Source organism: Aegilops tauschii, chromosome 4 (genome assembly GCF_002575655.3).
Source record: "Aegilops tauschii subsp. strangulata cultivar AL8/78 chromosome 4, Aet v6.0, whole genome shotgun sequence".
Lineage (NCBI taxonomy): Eukaryota > Viridiplantae > Streptophyta > Magnoliopsida > Poales > Poaceae > Aegilops > Aegilops tauschii.
Window position 1 is genome coordinate 337,818,910 of NC_053038.3, and position 22,190 is coordinate 337,841,099.

General features: G+C 52.9%; 1 protein-coding gene across 1 annotated transcript; it reads left to right on the forward strand.

Moving 5' to 3' along the window:
• The first annotated feature begins 4,946 nt into the window (after positions 1–4,946).
• Positions 4,947–21,103, forward strand: LOC120963433 (uncharacterized). The gene is made up of 4 exons (XM_073497717.1): positions 4,947–5,103; positions 6,531–6,643; positions 9,544–10,380; positions 20,666–21,103. Exons 1-4 carry the CDS (start codon positions 4,947–4,949, stop codon positions 21,101–21,103), a joined length of 1,545 nt encoding a protein of 514 aa, XP_073353818.1.
• The last annotated feature ends 1,087 nt before the right edge of the window (positions 21,104–22,190 follow it).

Genomic DNA, 22,190 nt, shown 5'->3' on the forward strand with positions numbered 1-22,190 from the left:
ACACTATACTCACCATGCTTACGGTTTTCCCATTTTATGATGACCACGATCAGCCTACATGGTTTGTGTCGTAATAGCACTGCTCCACCCATCAAGTAAACAAGCTTAGTTGTACAAATTCGAATATGATATTATGTTGATATTAGTAAAACTGAGACATGTTTAATTGGTCAGCTAAATGTTCCTACTTTATTTTTGAAATGCATGTGAGCCACATATGAAGAGACTGGAAGGAATAGTATTTCTCTGTGCGCTCTGGTTCATCATGGGTGGGCAACAAACATTGTATAGAAAGACTTGTAATATCTTCAATCTGCTTGCTCTTCTGCTCTTCTTTAACATGATCCTCTTCTCTTCTTTAATAAGTATGTTCCTTGTTGGTAAGAGTAGCAGAGACATTAGCGGTCAACTGGTCAGGTCGAGTTGTTCTCCCTTAGTATATTTTGAATTTGTCAGGTCAGGTCGACTTGTTCTTCTTTACTATATGTTGACGATGTCATCTGTGAAGTATCATCACTTCTGGAACTCTCATATTTTGAGTAGTAGGCCACATTATATTAATGCACACACACCAAATTACATCATGCATGGCATCTCTTAGAAGAATTGCAGAGATAGCACAAAGGGGTTTACAGAGAGCCAGTATTGGATTAGAATCACTTCTGCATTACAAAGATAATCTCACTTGTTTTTATGTTTTCATGCATGTCGGGTATTGAACATGATCAAAATGAATATGAGAATGGGCGCACGAGAGGAATATTGCGGAACAATCCACTGGCTAACAAACTTGGCATGGTGGAGGATGGCCTATCTTATTCACCCATCAAGGTGCTTGCTCTAACTTGGCAAGGCTATATTGGTCGCACATATTTTGCATATGACCTCTTGAATTACTTCTACTTTGTTACACCACCATCTGCTTAGTTTAAGCATCATATATGAGTCTATGCCATACCTATCCATTTTCTGTACCTATTTCATGTGTCATCATACTATGTTTTTCCAGTCAAATGTTGTTCTTTCGTAATAGATGTCCAAAAGGAAGAGGGTGAGTGTAGATCCTCAAGGAGTACAAACTAGGTATTTGGAAAAGGTAGTGATACCTGTTAAATCAGATAGATCAGCAGCCATAGAAAACACAGGCCCAACTGTACCACACTTTACCCCTACTCCACTGGCAAAACCCCTATTAGAACTGCAGAGAGCCCAGCATCAGGTATTGTCTATGATATCAATTCAAAATTTGAACTCCTAAATTTCTGCATGTGCCTTACCTTCTCTCGTGTATGAAAACTAATTTCAGATGAATCTCCTTTCTCAAAGGATCATAGGATCTCACAACAATACTGGGCACTGCATTGCTCTTGTCAGTACCTCTTGCCCTTTGTCAGCATACTTGCACTCATTGCTGTTTAATTATGTAGCATCACTATAAATGTTCGCTTCTTTATCCTCCCTTTGCTCGAAATTATAAGATCTATATTTACTCTTAGATACATGTAGAATTAACACAACGGTTATGAAGTTCTGGATTGCTCATGTAAGTACATGTTGTCATGTACTCCCTTTGTATTGAATTAATTGTTGCTCAATTGGATGTATTTAGAACTTAATAGTGCTAGATACATCCATTTGAGCGACAAGTAATAACGAGCGATGGTAGTATTACTGTACTTGCATTACGAGATAGTTGGTTGTCTAGCATTACTCTGCATCTTATCTGCCCTGCCCTCCACTTTCTCCAAATTATCGGATCTACATTTACTCTTACCAAAATGTTGAATAAAGCCAATGCCACTGCACACGTTGATGTCTGCATTCCTCTTGTCAGTACATTTTGCCTTGTAACGATGTACTTAATTACTTGCTATTTGATTATGTATCATCACTCTACACCTGAGATTCATTATCCTCTATTTTATCCAATATTATTTGATATATATGTATTTTTTACAAATGTTGAATAAAGGCACCGCTTATAAAGAAGTTTCTTTGGAGAATTTATTGAATGATCCTTCCATCGACATGGAGAAGGGCTTTGTCCAGCCCGTGTTAACATGTAATGTAAGTTCATCCTTCTCAAGCCTTCAAATTTTGTTCTAGTATAGATTTGGATAGGCATCATTTCCTCCACTGTTGTTTACTTTGGTGTTTACATCTGATTCGATGTTTGCAACAACTACCAGTTTTAAATTGTAGTTGTAAAAACATGTTCCTTATGCAGAACAGATCCATTTATTTGCTTATATAATTGTGAAACCTGTTATGTGCCTCCTTGTTTCTCTTTCAGAGTCGTGTCTCTTATGCCAGGCAGAACTTTAGGGAAGATAGTGAGCCAAACCATCTTGAAGAGAGCGAGATGACCCCAAGGTCATGTCTTGATAAAGACAGTGAGTTGAAGCTACTCAGCAGCAGCTGTGAGACAACCTCTGTGTAGTTGCTGCCTCAATCAGTTCGACTTGTCCAGTCTCAACTTAAAGTGGAAAGGCTAGCTTCAGCTCAGCTCCAACTTGATGTCAATGATGTAACCGCAGAGGACACCCATGCGTGCTTTCTTGCTACGCAGCTACGGTTAGAGCATCTATCGTTGACACAACTCAGGTCTCATCAGCTTGTTCTGCTGCTTTTGGTGTACCGCCAGGGCATGCCTAATACCTTCTGAAGTGCTCTCAGTTTTGTATATTCTTTTGTCGGCGCATTTATATGCACTGGTGGCGACCTTTGATGCCCAGTGTATGTAATCTATGGTCACGTTGCACTTTATTATCACCGGTGGCGAACTTTGATGCCTAGTGGATGTAATATGTTGTAATTTCTTTATTGTATAGTCTAGGTTTATTCTTGGTCGGCATGCTGTAATTTAGGTTGGAAGATTCAATGGATCTCAATGTTGTCGGTCTTCAGGCCGGCCCGTAACTCGCTGTATATGGGCCAAAATGTGGGCCTATAATCATCTTGGGCCATTAGCAGGTCTAAACATATAGTAGTTTTCTGCCTTTAACAGGCCGAATAAAGTTCTGGACGGCTGGGCCAGAGAATACCATTGGCTTTTAACAGGATACAAACTAGATTGGGCTAGCATTGAGCCAAAAAATTGACGGGCCAATACAGGATGAAACTGCCTTAGGCCCATGTTTGGCCCAAATAGAATGAGCCTATAACAGGCCAAAATATATCTCGGGCCCTGTTTGGCCTAATAAAATTATGGGTCTTTTACATCTGTATACCTAACTTGAACCCACTACTCACATTTGCCTCTAATTCGAAAGCCAGCTCAGAAATGCCCCTCCGCCGTCATGTTCCCTTATAGAATTGTCGTTCCGTGCCGTTTTCATCCAGTCAAGGTTGTTTGACTGGTAAGTGGCCGTTTCTTTGACATTTTTGCCCCTTCGTCCTTACACGTGGGCCCGGGTCACCAGTTCACTCTCTCTCCCTCTCATTCTCTCGCCCGAGCTGCACGCTCTCTCTTTCTCCCCCAAATCACCTCTGGCCGTAACCCTAACCCTAGCTCACTCGATCCCAACTCCTATGGCTCGATCTACTGATGGCAGCCATGATGGAGCTTCGGATTTGACTCTGTTTCGCACTCTGCTACGGCGTGAAGGAGACGCAGGCGATGGGATGGATGGGGACAGCGGTTGCGGCGGCGGCGAACGAGGGAGCACACTGCAGCCACAGAAGAATGCTTCGGCCGGGTAAGTTTCTCTTCTAATCTGGTGCAGTCTCATGTCGTTTGTAGTTTGATTTGTTCTTGTAGTTCAATTTGTTTACCTAGTTCATAGTGCTCATGGCGTTGGGATCTGTCTCTGTTTTCCATGGTCATCGTAGGATGGACCTCGATAGAGCAGTTGGGATGGAATGTAGAATGGAAACCACACTTCTAGCTAGTGCTGGCACAAAAGCATCCAATACAGGATTCTCTTTTCCTTTTGTTGCTGACAATCAATGGACTTTTAATCAGTTTAGATCTACCATGTGTGCTCAATATCCATGGGGTCCATATGATGTAGTGGAATTCAGGTACTGGGACATTGACAAATCAGCATGGGTCCCTGTCCAGTGTGATGATGAGCTTGGTATCATGTTTGCAATACATGATTCTTTCCCTGCTAAACTAGAAATCAGTGTCATACAAAGGCAGAGGGGAGAGATGGAGAGCAGAGGAACAAGATCTCAGTCTAGGTCTAGAGGTAAAGGTAGAACTAGCCAATCAAGGGGCAGAAAAACAACAGCTCATAGTAGAGGCAGCAGTTCCATGCAGGCACCAGGAACACCTAGTGTAGAAGTTCCTAGGCATGCAGGTCCCTCTCATAGTAGAGATTCAGGTGACCCCTACACTGAAGAGGGACCACCAGATGATTGGCCAAGTGATGATGAGGATGAAAGGTTGTTTCCACAGTTTGTAACAAGGAAGAAGGGCAAGGATAAAGATGATGAGGGGGAAGATTATGTTCCACCCCCTGAAGGCATGTTTGGTGAGGCAGGTGAAGATGAGAAGGAGGAGGACAGGGACATGGGATACTCTGAAACATCTGATGAGGAAAGACTAGATGTGCAATACAATAGAGATGATCCTTCTTTGAAAGAGGGAACAATATTTTCCAGTGCTTTAGACTGTAGAAATGCTCTTGCAACCTTCTCAATAAAGACTCAAAGTGAATTTGTGATAGACAAGAGTGACATACTAGGTTGACAGTACATTGTGCTTATAAGAGGTTTCAATGGAGGATGCATGCCTCCTTAATGAGACATAGCACACTGTTTCAAGTACTAAATATAGCAAGTAACAGTGCATTTGTAGTTAGCAGCATTGATACTGTAGTTTGTTTGTTGCAGCACATAGGTTCTGACATGTGTCTGAACTATCATGAATGCAAGTTAAAGTGAACAAAACTGCTCATACATGTCCCAGTGTGGACAGGAGGAAAAGATTGAGGTCAGCTATGAGTAGATGGGTTGCTGATGCTGTGAAGGCCTGGATTTTAGAGGATTCAGAAGTGGGACCAACAAAACTGCAGAAAAATTTGAAGAAGTATGGCCTGGCAGTTCCATATATGAGAGTATTCTATGGGAAGCAAATGGCACTTGACAATATCTATGGTAAGTGGGTTGACTCTTTCCAGTTATTGTATACCTTCAAGGCATAAGTGGAGAAAGCATCTCCTGGTAGTGTAGTTAGCATTGATAAACACATTGTATAGTACAAACTGAATGAGAAGAGTAGACAGAAAGAGTGCTTTAGAAGAGTATTTGTTTCTTTCAAAGCAAGTTGGCAAGGTTTTTTGAATGGATGTAGGCCTTATCTTGCAGTAGATGCCACTTCATTAAATGGCAGATTTAGAGGGTAGCTAGTTAGTGCATGTGCTGTGGATGCTTGCAACTGGATCTTCCTAGTTGCATATGGAGTTGTAGAGGGTGAAAATATAGAGAGTTGGACTTGGTTTTTCCAGAATTTAAGAGATCTTATAGGACACCGAGCAGGTCTTGTTATCCACACTGATGCATGCAAAGGCCCGGAGACTGCAGTGGAAGCTGTGTTCCTAGGTGTGGAGCACAGAGAATGCATGAGGCATTTGGCTGCAAATTTCACAAAAAAGTTTAGAGGAAAATTCTTTGATGAAAATTTATGGCCCTGCTTATTGACATATAGCATAAAGAAGCACAACTACCATCTTAGGCAATTGCACAGTAAGGCTGGTGTGAAATAGTACTTAGAGGAGCATCACACCAAGCTATGGGCAAGGTCACTGTTCAATGAAGTGTGCAAAATAGATTTTTGTTAATAACAATCTAGCTAAGTCCTTTAATTCAAAGATTAGAAATTGGAAGGGTGTACACATTGTGGACTTGCTAGACAAAATAAGACAGTTTATAATGGAAAAGTTTGATCTTAGACAGCAGATTGCAGCTGCTACATTCCTTGGCCAAATCATAATCCCCAAAGTCATGAAAATGCTTCATGCAAAATCTAAGGACCTTGATATGGAGAGAGTGAAGAGAAGCACTACGAGGCAGAGATCACAACAGTTGACAAGGAAAAGAGAGAGTGGAGATATCCAGTAAATTCGGAAACTAGGACCTGCAGTTGTAGAAAGTGGCAGTTAACTAGACAGCCTTGCATACATGCTTTGTATTTTACTACTTCAATGAGAGGCCCAGTAAGTGAGATTGGTCGGTATGTACATGAGTACTTTTCTGTTGCTAGGTTCAATGCTACTTATGCTGAAAATTTGCCTACAATGGAGGGCAAACAACAGTGGGATGTGGTGGACCCTGGGTTTAAATTGTCTGCTCCATTGCAAAACAGGGCCCCTGGTAGACCTAGGAAGACAAGAATTAGGGAAAAATCTGAGGTAAAAGGACTTGGAGGAAGGAGAAAGAAATGTAGCAGGTGTGGAAGGCTTGGCCATCGTGGCACTCACTGCAAGGAATCCATTGAGCCAGCTTTTGGGGAAGAAGAGCACTGGGGGCTGAAAATGCAACAGATGATCATTTAGATGCTGAAACTGATGCTAAAAATGCTACAGAGGTTGAAACTGATGCTGAAAATGCTACAGAGGTTGAACCTGATGCTAAAAATGCTACAGAGGTTGAACCTGATGCTGCAATTGCTACAGATGCACAAACAGTGTCATCGATTGTAAGGTGCAATTGCTACAGATGTTCTCATTTCAATTTTTGCATCATTTAATGTTCTCATTTCCTTTTTTGCTTCAGGTGGCAGCCCGAAGAGCGGCCCGCTCCCAAGAAGAAGGGTGGCAGGCCGGCTTGGCAGCCGGCTTTCTCTTACGAGCAGACTCTTGACGCCCCCTGCAAGTTCCACAGCGGCGCGAAGCCGTCCAACCACACGACCCGAAAATGCCACTGGCTCACGCGGATCTCTAAGGGCGAAGGGCTGGTGCCGCCTCCGCCTCCCGGCCCGCCGCCTCCAGCCCCTCAGCAGCCGACGGCTCGGCCGGCAGTCGAAGCCATTCAAGATGAATTCCCTGAAGAGCACGCCGCCTATGTCGTCTTCACCAGCCAAGCCGATGACAAGCGTAGCCGGCGCCGACAGCATCAAGAGGTCAATGCAGTCGCCTCTAGCGCTCCCGAGTTCATGCACTGGTCAGAGAAGCCAATCAGCTGGAGCCAGGCTGACCACCCAGAGGTGATGCCATCCCCTGGCTCCTATGCACTGGTCTTGGATGTTACCCTCGCGACGGAGACACGAGCTGCCCGATTCTCCCGCGTCCTGATAGATGGCGGAAGCAGTATCAATATACTGTACCGCGATACCATGGAGAAGCTGAACATCAAGGCGAAGCAGCTTATGCCAAGCCGTACCGTGTTCCATGGTACCGTCCCTGGCTTGTCTTGCTCCCCAATCGGCAAGATTAAAATGGATGTTCTCTTCGGAGACAAAGATCATTTTCGCCGAGAAGCGATCTGGTTCGAGGTAGTGGATCTGGAGAGCCCCTATCATGCCTTGCTTGGCCGACCTGCTCTGGCCAAGTTCATGGCCGTGCCCCACTACGCCTAGCTGAAGATGAAGATGTCGAGCTCGAAGGGGATCATCACAGTAGCCGGCGATTACAAGATGTCCATCGAGTGTGCCATGGCCAGTAGCCGGCTGGCCGAGTCCCTCGTGGTGGCAGAAGAGAAGAAGATGCTGGAGCGGGTTGTGGCCATGGCCGGCAAGCAGCCGGCCCTGTCCCCCAACCCAAAAGACTATGATGCGCAGGGCTCCTTCTAGCCTGCCAAAGAGACGAAGAAGATACCTCTGGACCCGGAGAATCCGGAGAGGTTCGCTGTCATTGGGGCGAACTTGGACAGTAAATAGGAAGGCGAGCTCGTCGACTTCCTCCGTGAGAATCGAGACATCTTTGCGTGGTCCCCAAAGGACATGCTGGGTGTCCCGAAGGATTTCGCCGAGCACAAACTACATGTCCGAGCCGACGCGAAGCCGGTCAAGCAACCCCTCCGCCGACTGTCAGAAGAGAAGCGAAGAATCGTGGGAGAAGAGATAGCCCGGCTCCTTGCCGCTGGCTTTATCATGGAAGTGTTCTTTCCAGAATGGCTTGCCAACCCAGTTCTGGTCCTGAAGAAGAATAACAAGTGGCGCATGTGCATAGACTACACTAGCCTCAACAAGGCCTGCCCAAAGGATCCATTTGCTTTGCCACGGATTGATCAAGTGATAGACTCCACAGCCGGATGCGAGTTGTTGAGTTTTTTGGATGCCTACTCTAGGTACCATCAGATCAAGTTGGACCTAGCAGACCGCCTGAAAACTGCCTTCATCACACCATTGGGAGCTTTCTGCTACCTGACTATGACATTCGGCTTGAGGAATGCCGGTGCCACCTTTCAGCGTTGCATGCAGAAATGCCTCTTGAAACAACTCGGCAGAAATGCCCACGTCTATGTAGACGACATTGTGGTGAAGACAGAGAAGCGCGGCACCCTGCTGGAAGACCTGAAAGAAACATTTGCCAACTTGCACCGATTCCAAATCAAGCTCAACCCTGAGAAGTGCGTGTTCAGAGTACCAGTCGGCCAGCTATTAGGCTTCCTGGTCTCCGAACGCGGCATCGAGTGCAACCCTGTAAAAATCAAGGCCATGGAGAGGATGGAGATTCCCACAAAACTGCGGGATGTGCAGAAGTTCACTGGGTGCTTGGCCTCCCTAAATCGCTTCATCAGCCGGCTAGGAGAGAAGGCTCTCCCCCTGTACCGACTGATGAAAAAGTCCACTCACTTCGAGTGGAATGACCAAGCCGACCAAGCATTCCATGAGCTGAAGAAAATGTTGACCACCCCACCTGTCCTGGCGGCGCCGACTGAGAAGGAGCCCATGCTCATCTACATTGCCGCGACCAGCCGAGTGGTCGTACAGTTGTTGTGGTCCAGCGCCAAGAAGAAGGCCGAGCCCAGCTAGTCCAGAGGCCGGTGTACTATCTCAGCGAAGTGCTATCCAGCTCAAAGCAAAACTACCCGCACTACCAGAAGATGTGCTATGGGGTGTACTTCGCTGCCAAGAAACTGAAGCCCTACTTCCAAGAGCACCCCATCACGGTCGTGTGCACCGCCCCGCTCGCCGAGATCATAGGCAGCCGGGATGCATCCGGCCGGGTGGCTAAATGGGCCATTGCATTGGCGCCCTACATGATCTTCTACCAACCCCGCACCGCCATCAAGTCCCAAGCATTGGCCGACTTCCTCGTCGACTGGGCCGAGACCCAGTACCTACCGCCGGCTCCCGACTCTACCCATTGGCGGATGCACTTTGACGGGTCCAAGATGCGCACCGGCTTGGGAGCCGGCATCGTCCTCACCTCTCCCAAAGGCGACAAGCTCAAGTACACGCTGCAGATCCACTTCGCCGCCTCCAACAACGTGGCCGAGTACGAGGCGCTCGTACATGGGCTCCGGCTGGCCAAAGAACTCGGCATACGCCGGATCCTGTGTTACGGCGACTCAGACTTGGTGGTCCAGCAGTCGTCTGGCGACTGGGACACCAAGGACGCGAACATGGCGAGCTATCGATTCCTCATCCAGCAGATCAGCGGGTACTTCGAAGGGTGCGAGTTCCTTCACGTGCCAAGGGCCGACAACGACCAAGCAGATGCCCTAGCACAGATCGGCTCCACCCGACAAGCCATACCAACTGGCGTCTCCCTCCAGCGCCTCCTCAAGCCGTCCATCAAGCCGTCTCCAGAGTCGGACTCCATCTTCGTACCGCCTACGCCAGATGCAGCCGGGTCCGACTGGAGGAACCCCGCAGGCGGCACGGGGACTTCGACAACTGGCCCGGGGACTGCCGTAGTCGCACCCGGCCCGGGGACTTTAGAACCCGGCCCGGGGACTGCAGCAGTCGGTCCGGGGACTGCAACGACACAAGAAGCGGTGGCCGACTCCAATTCCACGCCACCCAACCCACCCACCCGAGTCATGGTGGCTATACTAACAGAAGAAGAAGTCACAGCTCCATCATGGGCACAGCCCATTCTCAAGTTCCTAGTCAGCAGAGAGCTGCCGGCTGATGAGATCTCAGCAAGACTAGTGCAACGACGAGCCGGAGCATATGCAATAATCAACAGAGAGCTTGTGAAGCGCAGCGTCACTGGAGTCTTCCAGCGCTGTGTCGAGCCAGAAAAAGGAGTGGCAATCCTCAAGGATATCCACCAAGGCGAATGCGGCCACCACGCAGCCTCAAGATCCCTTGTGGCCAAGGCTTTCCGCCATGGTTTCTTTTGGCCGACTGCCTTGGAAGATGCCAAAGAAATAGTCAAGAGCTGCAGAGGATGCCAAATCTTCGGTTCCAAGCAACACCTGCCGGCTTCTGCACTCAAAACCATTCCCCTCACCTGGCCCTTTGCCGTCTGGGGACTGGACATGGTGGGCCCTTTCAAGACAGCCCGCGGCGGCTTGACACATCTGCTTGTCGCCGTGGACAAGTTCACCAAGTGGATCGAAGCGAAGTCGATCAAGAAGCTGAACAGGCCGACTGCCGTGACATTCATCACCGACATCACCACTCGGTACGGCGTGCCGCACAGCATCATCACCGACAACGGCACAAACTTTGCCAAAGGAGCACTGGCACGTTTCTGCGCGACGCAGGGCATCCGACTGGACTTAGCGTCCGTTGCCCACCCGCAGTCAAACGGCCAGGTCGAGCGAGCAAATGGACTCATCCTCTCCGGCATCAAGCCCCGACTGGTTGTGCCACTCGAGCGTTCGGCCGGCTGCTGGCTCGATGAGCTGCCGGCTGTCCTTTGGAGTCTGCGCACTACCCCCAACAAGTCAACCGGCTTCACTCCGTTCTTCCTTGTATATGGTGCCGAGGCGGTCATCCCAACCGACATCGAGTTCGACTCGCCTCGGGTCACCATGTACACGGAGGCGGAGGCCAAGGAAGCAAGAGAAGACGGCGTCGGCCTACTAGAAGAAGGCCGGCTGTTAGCACTCAGCCGGTCTGCCATCTACCAGCAAGGGTTGCGTTGATACCACAACCGCAAGGTCAAGCCAAGATCCTTCCAAGAGGGCGACCTTGTGCTTCGGCTGATCCAGCGAACAGCCGGCCAGCACAAGCTCTCGGCCCCTTGGGAAGGCCCCTTCGTCATCAGCAAGGCACTCGGTAACGACTCCTACTACTTGATCGACGCGCAAAAACCAAGAGCACGCAAGAGAGATGACTCCGGCAAGGAGTCGGAGCGACCATGGAACGTGAACCTCCTGAGAAGATTTTACAGTTAAAAAGCAGTATGTATCATGCTCCCCTTTTGTATTAAGTACGAACCAACAGGCTCCCCGAGGAGCACTCGGGGACTGCCTTTTATTATGAATGACAAGTGTCATATCCATGAATGTATTATTACATTTGATTTCTTGTCTGGCACCGGGTTCGACTAGTCGGCCCGGGGACTGGCCGCCTTAAGCTATATTAAAAGTTCTACCTGAAGTCAGACAAGTAGTGTGCCGGCTCCCGAGTCCTCTCTTGTTGAAAGTCGCAGCTCAAAGAACCGACTGTCCGACTAGCAAGAGAGAAGGCAGAAAGGACGCCCACATGAAAAACGGCTAAGGACTAATGAATGCATATAGCGAAAAGACGGCCTCCAACCATGCTTTCCGGCTGTCAGAACAGCCGGCTGGCCGGCTTCCTAAACACTTAGCTATAATCCAACAAAGCTAGAGTACTTGCCCTCCCAATTGGCCAAGTACTTCTCCAGCCACAGATTGCCGAGCAACTGTCCGACTGGGGAGGCGGCAACCAAGGGAGGGCGGCAAAGGAAACAGCAGAAGGATGAAAAGCAAAGAACGAGGAAAAGCCAAACGCATGCATAGTCATATATACATATAAAGCCCCCAGCAGGCTGGCAATCGACATAGTTCGAATACACCCCCAGTGGGTGGAATTATGCAGACTTAACAGAATATTGTTCCAAGAGTGACAAGACAGGAAAACAAGAGACAGCAGACTAGACTAAGGCGCGGCGCGGGAGCCAGGCTGGTCGGTGGAGATGGCGTCGCCGGTCGAAGGAGTGGCCGGCTGGCGGGTCTCGGCCTGGTCAACACCGGTGGCAGGCGACGCACCCGCGCGTGACGTGGTGCTGGAGGCGCGGTCAGGCTGAGGCCGGTCGGCCGCTCCACCATCCGGCTCGGCGTCTTCACCCTCCTCCTCCTCGCCCTCGTCGCTGGAGTCGATCTCCTCCGCCGAGTCTTCACCGTCTGCCGGGTTCAGCCCGAACCACTCCTCCGGCTGGGCGATACCGTTGTCATCTACCTCAGGGGCGAAGACGCTGGTGTCGGTGTAGTCGGCGATCGCCGAAGCCCACCGGATGATAGCCGGCCGCGTCGGCTCCAGCTCCGTGTCGGCTTGCTGCCGCCAGGTAGCCAGCTGATCCAGGCTCAGGCCGGGATACCAGGCCTTGACGAACTCCAACGCCCGCCTGGCGCCGGACCGAGCCGCCGAGGCCTTCCAGGCTTCGAAGCGGCCGACTGCCACCTCCAGCCAGTCGACAGTCCGACTGGGGGTGCGAGGAACCACTTGGCCGGGCCAGAGGGCGGCCAATACTTGCGCCCCGGCGCGCTGAAGACGGCGGAGCAGTCGGTGAGCTGGCTGGAGACGGGCCTGGATCGCCAAGAGCTGCTCCTCCAGCGAGCGGCCAGCGGTTGGCGAAATCTCGAAGCCAGCCTGCCTTCGCGCTTGGCGGCGGGCCTCGATGATCTGGTTGGCGGCGGTAGAATAGCCAGGGAAGTACTCTGTGCAAGAAAGAAAGAGAAAGAAGAGAAAACACCAAGTCAGAAAACGAGCCAAAAGCGGCAGACGGCAAGAAAGGACGAAGAAGTAGGCGGCTTACCGTCAACCAGATCTTCGATCTGACCATAGCCAGTGATCAGAGTTTGCCTTGCTTCAGCCCAGCCAGCCGCCTCCGTCTCGTACTCGGCCTGGAGGGCGGCTTCGCGATCCTGCACCGCCTTCAGAGTCGCCTTGTGGCCCTCCTCCTGGTCGGCCAACTTCTTGGCCAGGCGGTCACACTCCTGCACCAAGGCGGCGAACTCGGCCTCCTTGGCACGAAGGGCAGTCTGAGAACTTCCTAGCTGCACCCTCAGGTTGGCGTTGGCCGCTGCAAGGACAGCAGAAAAAGAAGAAGCAATAAGGTGAACTCGTCAAGAAAGATCCGACCCGACTGCTCAGCAGTCGGCCCGGATCTCGGGGACTACACCCAGTGGGTGCGCTGACGCGCCCCCACATGAGAATAAAGGACGAAACACTTACCCCGGCTCTCAATCAGGTCGGCGATCTTCTGGGTCAGCTCCTGAGCCTGGGAGTTGAAGGCAGCTGCACGAAGATTGTGGTAGTCCTGCAAGACAGGCAGAAGATCGAAGTAAGGACAAGAATAGCAAAGCCAAATCCACTAAGAAGTTCCAAGCCGCCTGCTCAGCAGCCGACTCGGAACTCGGGGACTACACCCAGTGGGTGCGCTGACGTGCCGCCACAGAAAAAACCAAGATCAAGAAGAAGCAATATAAGAAGACTAACCCGGATGGCCGCCCGCGTCGCAAGGAATTCGTCGGTGTACCGCCTCAGCGCCGTCGCCTGGGCCTGGAGCCGGGTCCGGACGTCCTGCGTGGCCACGTTCATCACCGCCGTCCCTCCACCCGGCATCCACCCCGAGGTGGCGCTGGCCGCCTCCATATCCTGGGCCGACGAGCTGGAGCCCGCGGCCAGCTGCGGCTCCGACGCAGCCTTTTGTGGCTCTGACGCAGCCCTCCCCGCGCGCCGCCTCGGCGGCATCCGGACCGCCAGCTCAGTCCTCGCGGCCGGCTCGCCCCCTGCCGACTGCGCAGGCGGCAGATCAGGCCGGCTGCCTTGAGCCGTCCCAGCCGGCGGGGTCGGCACCGGTGCCCTCTCCAAGATGACGACGTCGTCGTCCCTCTCCAGCCCCGGATGATCGCCGCCGGCTTCTTCAGGCGGAGGCTCCGGGGCCCCAGGCGCTGCGACGCGCAGTGGGGTGACCAGCAAGGCCCCCTCCGCCATCGTCGCAGCTACAGCCTCCGCTTGGGCCTTGGCTGCGGCGTCGGCGCGCGCCTTCGCCGCCTCCTCCTCCTGCGCCGCCTGAGCGGCCGCCGCCTTCTGTGCCTCCGCCTCCCGCTCCTCCCGCACCTCCCGCGCGTTCCGTTACGTCGCCGCCTGAAGGTCGGCACGGGGGTCCACGCGGCGAGTGGCGCTCCCAGATCCCCTCGGCGACTCAACGATGGAGGCGGCAGCAACCCGCTCGAGCGACAATGGAGCTCTGGTTGTTTGGAGAAAAAGACAAGGATTCAGGAACCACCAGAGAAAAGAAAGAAAAAAGAGTACATGAATGAGTTTGAACTTACGCCGACACCGTCTGCGGTTGCTTCACCGTCCTACGGAAGCGAGCCGCCTTCGCGGCCGCCTCCTCCCGCCTGGTCGCCGCCGCCCCGCCCCTGGGCTTCTTCGTCTGACTGCCGAACAAACCCTGCGTGGCACGACGCTTTTGCCCACCGCCCCGAGCAGGCGGTGCGGCGGAGGAACCCGCGCCGCGGCCAGATGCCGGCTGACGGCGCGGGACGACTTCGGCCTCGTCGTCGTCCGGCCAGTCGTCGAAGGTGACTCCATGCCCGGAGCCGCCTGCTTCGCCGCCGGCTTGGCCACCACCCGGCTCGGTGTTGTCGTCCATAGCGGCCGCCCCCAAGTCGGGGTCCTCCAGATCGTGCTCCGTCCGGTCGGGGATGAATCGGCGCTCCGCGTCCGACCCGCCGGCAGGCCGAAGAAGGGGGCTCTGTCGAAAACAAGCCGACTAAGTTAGAGTTGGCCAAAAGGAACTCGGCGACAAAACTGAGAAAAGAGAAAGAGACAAGGAGAACATACCGTGGGCAGCGGATTGGCTCGGCTATATGGCTCCTTGCCGAACTGCCACTCTCCGGTGAGTTTGCAGTTCGCGAGGTTGTTCACCATATAGGCCACCTCGTCATGCGGCATGTCCTTGGTACACATCCGGCTCGGATCGAGCTGGCCGCTCATCTGACAGATCAGATGAGGGCGGCTCTGAAGCGGGAGTACTCGGCGCGTGACGAAGGCGGCCAGCAGGTCGGGCCCCGACAAGCCCTCCGACTGGATCATCACCCGCACTCGGGCGATGGCTGCGTTTCCAGCCGGCGTCAGGGTCACGGCCCGGTATGACCACTGGGGCCGTCTGCCCACCGGTGGGCCGGCTACATAAGCCGGCAGGTTGACGTAGTCGCCCTACGACTTTTGCCACATCTTCACCGACTGGATCAGCGAGATGACGGGGAAAGGGTTGTCGGCAGCCACCCTCCGCATCGCGATGAAGGCGCCAGTCTGAGCCGGCACGCCCTGCATACGCGTGCCCAGCTTGGACTGGAAGAACTCCCCCCAGAGCTCGAGGGTAGGGAGGACGCCAAGATAGCCTTCGCACAAGGTGACGAAGGCAGATAACAGCACCACCGCGTTCGGGGTGAGGTGGTGCGGCTGGAGCTGGTAGAACTCGAGCCAAGAGCGGAAGAAGGCGCTCATGGGCAGGCCGATGCCGCGCAAGAAATGCGCACGGAAGACCACCCGCTCGCCCTCCCGCGGCTCCGGCGTAATCTCCTTCGCCGGAGCGAGACGGACCTCCACCTTGTCCGCTCCGGGTAGCCGCCGCGTCTTGCGGTGGAATTCGACGTGATCCTCGTGGACGTTGGAGCCGTCCCAATCCCCGCCATACTGCTCCGTGGCGGGAGGCATGGCGAAAACGAGCGCCGCAACGGAGGAACGAGTGGTGGAAGAGCGTGGCGGCGAGGCGCTGTTGCAAGAAACGGCAGGAGGAAGAGGATGGTAGAAAGAGGAGGAGCGTGCGAGAGCCTGCCGCTCTCCCCCTTCCCCCTACTTATAGCTTCGCGAGGTGAAGCCAGGGAGGCCGGACGTGGGGTGAGACGTGGGATTAACTGCACCCGCTCCCCCCACGCCTCGCGATTATTACGCCCTAAAGGCGTGCCGAAACTGTCGCGGGGAAACGTGCGGGCGGTTTCAGGCTGCAGAGAATCCATGCCTGGGCCCGGGCGTGGACGTGGCGGGCCCCCACCCTGCGGCGACGTCCCGTCGCGCGCGTGGGCTGGCAGGCTTTTTGGCCGAGAGAGGCCACGTGGTCCGCAGGCGGGAAGTGGCCGGCCCGCGGCCTGGTGCGCGCGCTGGCGAGCTCCCGCCCTCCGACTCCAGAACTTTCGGCCAAGATGGCGCGCCTAACCAAGGCCGGCTTGTCAAGATAGGAAGCTGATCGGGCTTCTCAACTCCTACCCAACCTCGAAGCCCAATCAGCTTCGGGGACTACTGTCGGAGGAAATAGCCACGGGTACCCTAACCGACTGCCCCTGGCTCTTCAGAAAATTATCAGGCCTTTGGGCCTTCAAGCATTTCAAGCACTGGGCCGCCTTCCCTGGCCGGCTACCTTTGAAGCCGGCTCTCGGAAGACGACCCAGCATCAGCAACCTCCCCTCCAAGGTAACCACGGGATGGCTGACTCCAGGGAGCCGACCATAGCGGATGCCGACTCCCCAGAGCCGGCCATGAAGAACGCTGACTTCTCAGAGCCGGCCACGAAGAGCGCCGACTCCAAGAAGCCGGCCAAGACCGCAACCACCAAAACTACACCCACATAACGGTGACAAGACGGGGTGTGGCCACAGTGCGGCCCACTACCCCTGAAGCCCGAGGCAGGCATGGCCACAGGACGCCGTACGGGGCGGCCATCTCCCGTCCGGCTCGGCACTGTAGCCATGCTGGCCTCAACGTCACCCACGACAGACGCCAGTACGGCCGACGGGCGGCGGGCCCCTTTAGCCAGAGAGAGATGCGAAGGCGGCCCGGCCTCCCCCAGTCGGCCAAGGGCGTAGCCGGCCCCCAGAAGCCGGCTACCCCCTCCCTCGAAGCATGTGCCGCATTAAGGAGACAAGACGAGGTAAGGCTACAGTGAGAGCCCCCGAGGCGGCACACTGTAGCCACGCTTACCTCGACGGAGCCCTCGTCATCAGGGGCGAGGCTACAGTAAGCAGCCGCCGACAAGACCCTAGGCGGTGGGGTCTGCCTGTCGACCAAGAGGCCGGCAGCCGGCGGGACCCACCAGTCGGCGGGCCCCAACGGCCGGCGGAGAAGCCGGCGAGCATAGACACTGACGGCTAGGACCAGCGCCCAGCCGGATTACAATTGTACCCCCGGGGGGTAGGCCTATATAAACCCCCCGGGGCACCCATGCAAAGGGTTGGCTTCTTAGCATTACACGCACACCATAGAGAAAGGGAAGCAAGAGCTAGCCTTGCTCTTCTTCTCCCTTGAACCGAACAGGTCTAGGAGCATTTGTAGCTACTCCTTCCGGTCTAGTGATCATGCGGAGACCCCGCAGAGCAGGACTAGGGGTGTTATCTCCACGGAGAACCCCGAACCTGGGTAAGATTCGCCGGCGTGCATGTCTTCGCCTCATCCCGTTTCCAGGCACCGGCGACGTCTTACTGGCACCCACCACGATAAGCCATCCGTTGGCATATGTCGCACCTACCACCCGACAGTAATAGTAGTAGATGCGGGCAGGAGTCGATCTACTAATCTTGGACGTGATGCCTATATAATGATCATTGCCTGGATATCGTCATGATTATTCGAAGTTCTATCAATTGCCCAACAGTAACTGTTTTCCCACCGTTTGCTATTTTTCGCGAGAGAAGCCACTAGTGAAACCTATGGCCCCCGGGTCTCTTTTCATCATATTTGCCTTTGCGATCTATTTTCCTTTGCATTTATTTTCAGATCTATTAAACCAAAAATACAAAAATAGCTTGCTGCAATTTATTTGTTCCGCGATCTATTTATCCTATCTACCACTTTTACCTCGCGTTATTTTCCTATCTTGAGGCGCCGTACCCGAAAGGGATTGACAACCCCTTTAACACGCCGGGTTGCGAGTATTTGTTATTTGTGTGCAGGTGCTATTTACGTGGTGTGAGGAGGTTCTCCTACTGGTTCGATAACCTTGGTCTCATCACTGAGGGAAATACCTATCATCGCTATACTGCATCATGCCTTCCTCTTTGGGGAAATACCGACGTAGTTCTAGCAGACATCAAAAGGAATTTCGTGCGCCGTTGCCGGGGAGGATCTTCAACATCAACCAGGTTCCTAATCACGAATCTCATCTCCTCGCAATTTACATTATTTTTCCATTTGCCTCTCGTTTTCCTCTCCTCCACTTCACAAAAATTTGTCGTTTTATTCGCCCTCTTTTTCATTCGCCATTTTATCATCAGATCTGTTTTTGAGTGCAACCTTGTTGTGGCACCTCGGCTCAGAAAAACTGGAACGCCCCGTATTCCAGCCCAGAGATCGAGGAGAAGTCTTCTGGAATACGGCACTGCTTAGCATAGAACAAACCAGCTTTCCATTATTACACGAATATGAATACAAGGTCTCTGATATTACAATGAATAACATCGGCACGGCGACACTACGCCATCCTCAGTTGCTCTATGCAAGCAGCAGAACAACTCGAAGCGGCGGAATAACTCTAGCAGCGGAACAACGACGACAGTGATGAACTCCACTCCGCAGGGACTCTGGCTGGAACGCTTATCCTAGCTCGCACGAACGGAAACCACGACAAGCAAGCAACCAAATCCGACATGACCTGCAAACTGGCATGACACGCCAGGTCAGTACATTGAATGTACTTGCAAGCTCACAATAACCAGAAGCATTCAAGGCAAACAACAGCATGGCAATTACAGGTTAAGCAGAGATTATCATGATATCATCAGAACAATATAACATGAACATGATACAGCTAACACAACATGAACATATTAATCCAACAATACTAGCATGTAACATGATGACACTATATGCACCACTTATTCCGCTCGCGTTACTTGGTAACCATCACATGCATCACTTACCAACCTCGTACATCACACGATCATCTCAGGATCAAATCAAGCTTGGTATAAACAATACCGTAGCGAGGAGCTTGATCTTTACCCACGACTCTCGCACAACATCACGAGTATACAACAACTCGGTATCCTCGATACCACGATGATCTTTACGGCGATCACAACCACGACCAACACTTGGCCCATGATCCTTACGGTGATCACAACCACGACCAATACTTGGCCCGTGATCCTTACGGCGATCACAACCACGACCAATACTTGGCCCGTGATCCTTACGGCGATCACCACCACGACCAATACTTGGCCCGTGATCCTTACGGCGATCACAACCACGACCAATACTTGGCCCGTGATCCTTACGGCGATCACAACCACGACCAATACTTGGCCCGTGATCCTTACGGTGATCAAAACCACGACCAATACTTGGCCCGTGATCCTTATGGTGATCAGAACCACGGGTTGTCATTAATCAAGTTATTCTTATTACTGTTGACTCACGATGTGACCTACTTTCGAACTAGGCCCTTAACCACGGGCGCGGCTATCGATAGATTTAATACACACTCTGCAGAGGTTAGTACACTGTACCCACACTTCGGAACCCATGGCCTCGCACTCCCATTCGGGTGGACCAACGGCGTTCCGACAAAACCGTCCTATTGCCATGACACTCTCCCGGCCACTCCGACCAACTCCCCTTTGGGCTAAGTCATGGGTGGCCCCGTGTCTACCACAAGACACAACGACCACCGTCGTGGCCACGATCCACTCTGGGACCCGGATCCATAAACTCATCAACGGGCACACAAGGTTATGTCCGCCTACCTGATCAGGGTAGCGCGCGCCCATAACCTTCCCTCGTTGGAGGCGCCGGCGAGAGGCACAACAATAGACCCAGTTAGGGCCGTCCCATACCGGCAAGCATGGTTGCACTGGTCAGCTCGATTCAGCGGCACCATGACTCAGCCAACAGTTGTTAAAGTTCAATTTAATCCGGTTAAACTTGAATGCAAATATGCTGAGCCATGATAAAATAACATGATGCCAATTACAATGCATGAACATGATATCAACATAATCATGACGGTATCACATAACTATCCACCATATCAATAATGAACCATATCCACCGAGCATGGCATACTGACTAGCATGAACATCACCAACATCAACATGTACTACTAGCAAGTATAAACATATGAAAGGAAATACTAGCAGGTAGAACATGATAACAGAGTACACGACAACATAGCACAAAAGTGAGCATGCAAATCTAACATCACCGGAACAACGATAACCATCTTTCCAAGAAGCAACCATTTAATAAAGATTCAAGTTGAAAACCATGGCTACTGCATGACTATCATGCAAGTGGGTATTGTGGCTTGCCTGGGGTGGAAGAAGTCACCGGGAGAAAGTGCGAGAAACTCGCGGAACGAATCGCCGGAAAACGTACTCTCTCGGAGGGGGCAAGGGCATAATGGTCATTTTACAGTGTCAAACCATAGTGAAAATCGAACTAACAGAACGGGCTCGACGAAACGAAGAAGTAGGCTTTGGAATCACCTCATTTGGAGCTACGGTTAAAAAGTTATGGAGTGTTTTCTGCTAGGGACCTATCTGCAAGAAAAACATTTTCAAACAGGGGCCTGGACAGAAAAACTGAAAGCGTAATCAGGGAAATACGCTTTCACGTTATCCACTCGAACAGTGGCGAGGCCGGCCTGGGCCGCTGACGTGCGGGTCCCACGGGCTGGGGCCCGTCACTTATCCAGATGGACCGGGCGGCGTCAACGCCGCAGCCATTGACTGGCGGGGCCCGCGGCCAGCTGGCAGGCTCGAGGGGGCGGGCTTCGTCTTCCTCGTCTCCTTCACGACGCCGCCCGACGGAGGCAGAGGGAGGAGCGTGGCGCCGGCGCCGGCGCCCGTCCGGCTGGCTCCGGCGTTCGGAGCGCTCGGACCACCCACGCGTAGAGGAGATCGAGGCGAACCCGGCCCCGTAGGGCACGGACATCGAGGAGGTTGGAGGCGAGCAGGGCGTGAGCTCCGGCGGAGATGGCTTCGGGTGGGGTTGGGCATCGCGGCCAGGGGCTACCAGAGGAGGAGGGAACCGGCGGGGAGGCTTGCGGGGGCACGGGGAAGCCACTAGCGAGGTCAGGAAGGAGGGGAAGGGCTCAGCTCGCTCCAATTTAGGAGGAGGAGGCCGGCGGCCATGGCGGCAATGGGACTCGAGAAGAGCGGCTCGAGCTCAATGGAGGGGCTGGGCAGGAGTAGTGGAGCGAGGCAAAGAGCTTGGGGCGATCAGGAGGCCACGGGGCTGCTTAAATAGCCAAGGGGGAGAGGGAGCCGCGCTGGCGTCGCCGCGGACGTGTGGCCGGCGCCGCGGACGCGTGTGCTCGTGCATGAGCTCGGGGAAGGCGACGGTGGAGGCACCGGGCTGAAGCTCACGGGGTAGAAGAGGTCGAGGGACGCAGAGGAAGAGGCCGGGTGCCATTAATGAGCTGTCGGCCACAGAGCTCCCGTGGGCGAGCGGCGACGAGCGCCGACGAGGAGGCTTCGGGAGAGGTAGATGAGTCCAGGGGGATGGCGACGACACGGGCCAGCTGTTGGACACGCTCACGAGCGCGAAGACGACGAGAGGAGGAGGGGGTCCAGCACAAACAGCCACTGGACGCGGCCACTGCACACACAGAGCGCGTGCACAGGCACGCCATTGTCGTGGTCACCGCGTGCACTGGCAGCAAGAAGGGCCAAACTGCTGGCAAAGGTTATCTAGTGGTAAGTCCTTCGAAGGGTGGTTTCAACTTCGGTGGTAACTTGGTGAAAAAGGCTCGGGTCAAATAGAAATCGCCCTCTGAAGTTTACTAGAGTAAACTTGGGTGAGCACTGGCGATCAACAGGAAGGGTTTTGGAAGCAATGGAGTTGTCTGCGAGGTCGAGGTAAAGGAGGACTTCATCCTGGTAAGTTTGAGGAGAAATGGATCAAGATTTACTGCAGTTGCTTCACAACTGACCAAAATGGTCCAAAAACTAGATCATGATGGTGCACTCACATGGAGTGTCAACTTGGGCTAATATTGGGCAAAGCTTGATCATTTGGACATATGAAGATGATGTAAAAAGATCATGCCAAATGGACAAGCCAAAATGGCACTTGCTTCACAAACATCATTTTTGTCCAGAAACTTGGAATAATTTTGGTGGTCAAATGGATCAATGAAATGATGCAAAATTGG

Bases quoted from the DNA above. Each gene is read 5' to 3' on its own strand.
- LOC120963433 (XM_073497717.1), top strand. From the start codon at position 4,947: ATGAGTAGATGGGTTGCTGATGCTGTGAAGGCCTGGATTTTAGAGGAT. The intron at 5,104-6,530 runs GTAAGTGGGTTG...AAAATGCTACAG, and splicing joins GGCACTTGACAATATCTATG to AGGTTGAAACTGATGCTGAA. The intron at 10,381-20,665 runs GTGGGCCCTTTC...CCACTCGAACAG, and splicing joins CCGTCTGGGGACTGGACATG to TGGCGAGGCCGGCCTGGGCC.